The sequence below is a fragment of the Zingiber officinale genome, chromosome 8B (genome assembly GCF_018446385.1).
Source record: "Zingiber officinale cultivar Zhangliang chromosome 8B, Zo_v1.1, whole genome shotgun sequence".
Taxonomy (NCBI): domain Eukaryota; kingdom Viridiplantae; phylum Streptophyta; class Magnoliopsida; order Zingiberales; family Zingiberaceae; genus Zingiber; species Zingiber officinale.
Window position 1 is genome coordinate 1,633,237 of NC_056001.1, and position 7,340 is coordinate 1,640,576.

General features: G+C 40.0%; 1 protein-coding gene and 1 long non-coding RNA gene across 2 annotated transcripts; both read left to right on the forward strand.

Moving 5' to 3' along the window:
• The first annotated feature begins 2,768 nt into the window (after positions 1 to 2,768).
• LOC122015603 (protein HAIKU1-like) lies at positions 2,769 to 3,537 on the forward strand. The gene has a single exon (XM_042572587.1). It carries the CDS (start codon positions 2,769 to 2,771, stop codon positions 3,255 to 3,257), a length of 489 nt encoding a protein of 162 aa, XP_042428521.1. The 3' UTR covers positions 3,258 to 3,537.
• A 902-nt stretch (positions 3,538 to 4,439) lies between these two features.
• Positions 4,440 to 7,129, forward strand: LOC122017347. The gene is made up of 4 exons (XR_006121327.1): positions 4,440 to 4,549; positions 4,646 to 4,732; positions 5,876 to 5,920; positions 7,000 to 7,129. It is a non-coding gene; the product is annotated as an uncharacterized LOC122017347 (long non-coding RNA).
• Positions 7,130 to 7,340: the final 211 nt, after the last annotated feature.

Below are 7,340 nucleotides of genomic sequence, written 5' to 3' on the forward strand. Positions count from 1 at the left end.
TTCTTTTAAGGGCGCACTGTTCATCGTGGATGGGGGGTTCGGTGCTTTGAGCCGCCAGGAAGAAAGGAGCTGGCTTCCTCTCACACGCCTTGCCGACACTGGCGCCGGCGATCGGTCACCGACGACCGACCACTCTCCTTCTCTACCTCCTCTCCTTCGACTTCTTCGTGCCGGCGCCGCCAACGTCAGGAGGAGGGCTGCTTTGGGCTAGGTTCCGCCTCAGCCAACACAACAAGGGGTTCCGGCTCCTTCTTGGTTCTCCGCCGCGACCGCCAGACAGATTCACCGGCAACGACCATCTTCGGGGCCACCTCCTCCTTCCTCCGACTTCGATGCCTCTCGCCACTGCCGCAGGCGCCTCGCGTCGTTGACACCACCCAGGAGGTCGCCTCCGCTACCAGCGGTCGTCGCCGTTGTCGCAACCGCCTCTATCGGCTGCTGTCACCGCCGCCACAGCCTCCTGCAGCCACCTCCAGCGACCACATCCAATTGCCGACTCCAACGGGCGACATCGCTTCCGGTGGTCTTCATCGCTATCGCAGCCGCATCCATCGGCTGCTACCATCGCTGTCTCAGCCTCAGGCGGCCACTGCTACCTCCCCCACCATCGGTTGACCTACGACCTCCATGATTTGTATTGTGCTTGTTGTGTTGTGTTCCGGCCATCGGGCCGTTGAGTTATTGGTATTGTCTGGCCTGTGTGTCGTATGTCGGCCTGCGAGCCGAGAGGGTGTTCGACCTTCGTGCCGCTATTGTACTCCGGCCTTCATGCCCTTATTCCGGCCTGTGAGCCGATGCTGTGATTAGACCACTCGTCGTCTGACAGATCCATGTGGCGTCCGGCTTGGAGCCGCAGAAGTCAGTTACTCATCGGGTGGACGTCTATCTACTCCTCACGTCCGCGGCGACTCAATCAGCGCCACAACCAGCTCATCCATCCATCCGAGGGCGCCCCGGGGCCAGGGTACGTCGCCGTATTCATTTTGTACTTATTTGATTATCCTATTATTATGTGGATGCTTATATGTTCGCGGTACCCACCTCGAGCATCGAGGTACCAGGGATCGGGGCAACCCAGTCACTGGTTGCAGGCGTTGTTGACCAGAAGACATCGGATGACTTGGTCAACACAGGAGACAGCTCATCAACCGAGTCATGGGGATGCGGTCAACCTTCCAGACACGTCATTCTGGCAGGTTCATCTTCTCAGCTTCCCGACAGGATCACATAACTTCCAAATTGTTGAAATTCATCCGCCGAAAGTCTAAGTCTCACATTACGTGGTTCCATTGTAAAGGAGAAAAATATAATATCAAGATGTTTCCACGCTAGTGAGTCACAAGGATGACACATTATATCTCCTTCGTGTACATGATTTTGATGTCATTTCATGTGACTTGCTGTTGCGACAGATGCATACAAGCGTTGGAGCCTAGTAGTTATTGGGAAGTAATACATGACTTTCAAGAGAATATTTTTCTTCTTCTTTCCAGATATACGACTACCCTGCTTATAACGAGGGTGATTATACATTTTGTATTCCATCAGTTTGCTATCTTCATTCTAAAAGATCATGCAATTATTGATACAACAATGAATCTTCTCAACTGGCAATCCCAAATCTTTAATCAATTTCTTTGTATTGTAGAAGCTATTAGTCATGCAATTATTAGCGGGAAACAACTCTGACATCAATTGACACATTTCATCATAACATCGTTCAGAGAAATGATATTCTACCTTCATGTTTAGTAATCTTGTAGTAGCTCATAATTGAGAATGACCAAAAGGAATACCTTCCCACAATTCTCTCTCACTAGCTTTCAACATGTCATACATTTTTTAAGCTTCGGGCATAGGTGTTTCCTCTATATTTGATTGATTATACATATTCATTGCATCGTAAATCATTGGTTGCATTGCATTTACATGCATTGATGATTTCTCTGGAGCAATCGGGGCAGGATGACGAAGCAACAGAAGGTCCAATTTCTTCAAATACATACGACTTTCCATGACAATACCAGTTGTAATAATTTGAAACAAACTCATACCTACATATATGAGTTTTCACTATATCCTCATCACGGAAAGCCGTATTCCTACATCTGCGTTGATTACATGGACACTTTAACTCAGCACCATTCAATCATTCTAGATGAAACTTAGCGAAATTCATAAACTCTTCAACCCCATCAAAAAATTCTTGACTGATAAATTCATTGTCTAACCTATTGTATATCTAAGCCTTGTTCATATACATTGTATACTAATGAGAATAACATTTACAACATAGTTAATCATGTGAAACTAAGCATAATTATATTTTCGAACATGGTTCTTCATGTAAGTAATATCAATATGGATAATCATGCAAATAATATCAATCTCAGAATTATCTAAATAAGCAGCATACTATCTAAATAAGTAGCATGCACATACATAAAAAAAAATATACTAATCCAGCAAGAGTCTAAACTAGTACAGGATTGTACTAAGGGGAAAAAAATTAGCAAGAGTCTAAACTTGATATAAAACTACAAAGTGCAAATAAGTAAAGTCCTTCAAATTCCAGAACCACTTGGCAGGGTCTACTGGCCCTAATATCCCAATGGTAACGATGGAATATTAAACCGTCACTAAGGTTGTCAGCCGTGACCTAGCAGAGGCTACTAGCCGTGGCCACACACAGGCAGAGCCTATCGGCCGTGACCGTGACCTAGCAAAGGCCGTCGGCCATGACCATGACCTGGCAAAGGCAGCCGGCCATGACCGCGCCCAGGCAGAGGCTACCGGTCGCAACTACGGCCTGGCAGTCCCCCGTCTCCGCCTACATGCGCTACCTCGAAAGCTCCCTCCTCAGCTCCGACACCTCCCGCCACCCCCGCCCGCCGCTTCCCTCCCCAGGGCTGCTCCCTTCCCCGCGCCCTCCCTTCCCCTTCCCTTCCCCTTCCCCCCCAGGGCTCCATAATTCGGCCTCGCTTCCGCCCCTTACTCCGCCGTCCGCTTTCCCTTCTCCGACCGCGTTTTTGGATCTGCTCTCGCCCAGATCTCCTTACCCCCTGCTTTCGCCGGGGTTCCCCTACCCTACGCCGTTGACTCCCAACTTTGCCCTCTCGTCGTTGCCTCAACCAGGAATTTTGGGGGCCGGGCCGTCACCCCGGCTGCAGCCGCCACCTTCCCCCGGGCTCTGGTTCCCTCAATCGCCGTCAGGGTTCTTGCCCATACTGAGCCCTAGATGGAGGGATATGTTATAAATTAATGATCGTTGTGCGAAGCCCAGACTCTACTCCTGTGTCAAACCTTGCGAATTTTAACATTCTCAAAATTGGTTTCATCTATTGGTCTGACCAAAATCTGAAGCACAATACTGAAGATGATGATGAAGACAACTGCTGGCTTACGGAATTCCTCTGGAGATATTGGTGGTATTGACTCGGGAGTTCAAGATCCAAGTGTGGCTGGCATTAGGTAGGTGAAGTGCAGTATATTTAAGTTTCTTGTTGTTACTATACACTTCTCTTGCAAAATATGGGTGGTATTTGATTTTGAAATGATCCTACTTAGTATACTGCTTTCATTCAAATGAAATGATGTATCTTTGAATCGACTGGTCCAGGAGAGATCCCCAAAGTAGTACCTTGTCAACATGATAACTATCCCCAATTCATTTCCTAACATGTCTGGAGTGTATGTATTGCATACAGGTTAACTTCATTTGACTGCATCGCAACTATTTTGCAGAAATCGATTTCTATTAAGAAAGACTAGCGTGCTTCCTTTAGTTAGTAGAAATGTCAATTACTGCACCACTAACATTCTTCAGCATGTTGCTTGTAGCTCTCTTCTTTAAGTTGTTGACTGAAGTAGTAAATCCTTAGCTTAGGCACTCTTTCAGATGTTTTTGAAATGCAAATAACAAAAAAGGTAAGTTTGAAAGGTTAAACCAAAGGGCAAGTCATTTGGTAGGCAGGCTAAGTGGTGCATCTGTAGATCAACTTGTATTGGTGCCATGTAATATCGGGTAAGTAAGAATTAAAACATCACTTTCAATTGTTGTCTTTTGATAATTTATTGAATTATATGCACTAATTATGTGTTTGTTGCATAGTTTCCATTGGATTCTCACTGTTATTGACCCTTACAATGAAGTTATTTATTTGTTGGATTCTCTAAGGCACCGCATTCATGATGAGGATTGGAAATATATAGTGGAAATGTGAGTTCATATTTCTTTTTTATTAAGCATTTATGTTAATACAAAACTCATATATAAAAAAATCATTAACGTATGAAGGGCCTTAAGATTGTTTAATTCAAGCAAGGGAAGGAAAGGTATAAAAAAGGCTATGTGGGTAATAGTAAAGGTATGTGTAATTACATATAACATATATTTTAATGTGTATGTTTATCATTAATAATATGTCTCTAATTTCCATAGGCTCCTCGACAACAAGATGTCAAACAATGTGGTTACTATGTGATGCGATTTATGAGACAAATTGTTGAAGAAGTTGAAATTATCGAAAGAGATTCACTACGATCTATAGTAATGTTTACTTGCTTATATCTCAAATTATTTGAAATAAACTATTTAAAATATGCAAAGTCAATGTTGATTTTTTTTCCTCATTAATGTTCATAGTTCACACAAGCAGAGTATTCTCGAGAAGAAATTGATGAGGTGCGATCGGAGTTGGCAGAATGTATACAAGATCATATTTATGAGTAGGTGCGTTCCCTCACCCCTTCATATTTATGATCGGAGTTGGCTGTTAACTGGAGTTTCTTTTATCTCGTGCTATCCCTCACCCCTTCAACTCTGATATTTCAACTTGTCTAATCACAAAATGTGTTTGTTATCTATTAGTACTGCTATTCTACTGAACATAGTTTCTCTTATTATATCATTTATTAGTTTATTCTGAATAGTAGCATTTTTGTTTTAATTATGAGCTGTTGCTATTTGTGCTATCCCTCTTTTTCCTTGTTCTATTTGATATCTTTGTTCTTCGTTTTCCTTGTTCGATGATCTCGTTCCATCTCCTCACTATGAACTCATCATGATTCATTAGAGGCGATTAGGGTGAATCATTTATGTTCGGCTTGTTTGCTTCCATTGAGATTTAAGGAGCCAAGTGTCTTACATTCTTTTTTGTTTGGTGTATCAGACTGATGCTGCTATTTAGGATATTAGCATGCATTGCTTCACAAGACTAATTTTTTGAATAAAGATACTTTTTTTGCCCGTTTAGGGTGATTATTTCAGGTTTCATTGATTTCTCGTTCGTCTGGGCGCTTTTACCTTGTTTCTTAATTGATAATCCGCCATTGAGGTTTAAGGAGCAAAGTGTTTTTACATTTCCTTTTTTTTTTTGGTTTATCAGATTGTTGCTGCTAATTAGGCTATTAACATGCATTGCTTCACAAGACTTTTTTTTTAAATTTTTTTGAAAAGATACTTTTTTTATTTTCTGTGATCTTGTGTTGGTTTTGATAAAGCAGGATCTTGAGTTGTGAGATTCACGTTCTTGTAAAGCATGTTAAGGTATGATCTCTCTTTCTTTCTTGCTTTCTTTCTCAAAAGAGAAAAAATATATATATGTTCTTTTAGTGTTCAATTTCTTTTCATGAATTTGGTGCTTGCTCCACATATTTACAGTCGTATTCCTATTGTGTATGTGTCTTTCATCCATTCTTTGCACTATCTATCTATATAGGAGTCCTGGAGGGATGTATGGAAAAAAGATAGTTTCTAAGTTCTGTATGCAGTTGATGTGTTAAATGTAAATAATGATTACTTGTTTCCTTATTCAATTTCTCATTGACCTTTCTAAGTTGTCATTCAATCTTATTCCTCAATTTTCATTCACAGGAGAAATGCTCAAACTACATGGTAGAGATGGCATGGATAGAAAATGTGAGTACTGAATGATCACATTCATCCCAATATAAGATTTTATTTAGTAGTATTATAGATAAGTTCTAACATTGTTTGGAATAATTTCACTTATCACTTAAAGTGAAAATAAGTTGATTTGTATACTTTTTCATTCTTGTAATGCTTATTCGTTATGAGTTCTTCGTTTGTAATTTTATTCAGCTTCATCTAGTTTGGAAATAGATATCAATTCTCTGGAATTAGTAAGGTTTAGAATACAATTCACATTGGTCCACACCAACAACCATTAGTGTTGACATGACTGTTCCTCGTCCATCAAAATCATAAAATAGTAGACAATTCACTGAAAACAAACTGAATGTACAATGCACACTATGATGATTTTCCCATGAATCTTAATGTGCTCACAGGATTAACATAGCTGTCCAGACCTAGACATTCAATGCTTTAGGATATTGTGGTATGAGGAAATGCCATTTTGTTCAATGAGACTTCAGCATAAGTCTGAAATTAACTGTTAATTAATTATTTGGAGTACATAATTATTTTCTTTTGCTATTAATTTTGAAATTAGTTAGAACAAAAGGGAAGAAGCCAGTTATGTAGCAATTTCTTAATGCTCTAAAAAAACTGTTGTGGATGGCATATGGTCACTTTGTTGCGTAGTCCATATTTATTTATTAACTTATTTTGCAGGTTGCATGTTCAAGTTTTAAGAAAATCTATTTCAACTTTTTCTATATGAATACTTAATCCAGTTCCATGGAAAGAGGGAGAAAGAAATGGTTCAGTTTAATAAATCTCGGCGAACAATCTATGGAAAAAAGATTGTTAGAATTTCACTCCAGTAAATTTGAAAACGGCGAACAATCTCGGCGAACAAGCTGCATGAGATCAGTTTAATAAAGCAGTCAGATAGCTGCATGCAATTTGAAAACTATTTTACATCAAGGATCTGAAAATCTTCATTAAGATTAGTGTAAATTTTGTTTCTTTTGGTAGAAAGTCATGATGATTGTTTTGTTTCTTTTGAGAGCCATCAGTAATGCTCATATATGCTCATCAGTAATGCTTGTTTTGTTTTGTTTCTTTTGTAGGTGGATACAGGACAGTCGAGATCAGTACACTAAGGAGCGTCTGGATTCAGTAATTGATTAGTACACTAAGCGTATGGATTCAGTAACTACTGTACTATTTTGAGTAAACAGATTGTTGGCTACTTCAGTATTCAGTAAACAGATTGTTGGCTAAACAGATTGTAGATGTTCAAAACAGATTTTTTGTGCTATTTTGTTTTATATGTGAATATCACTATATACTTTGAAACAGAATTAGTGTAAATTTTGATATTTTCTAGCTTTTCATGTAATTAATTATTAATATTACTTCAACGTCAGATTTCTATTATTTTTATGAGTTTGAAAACATTAACCGAGTT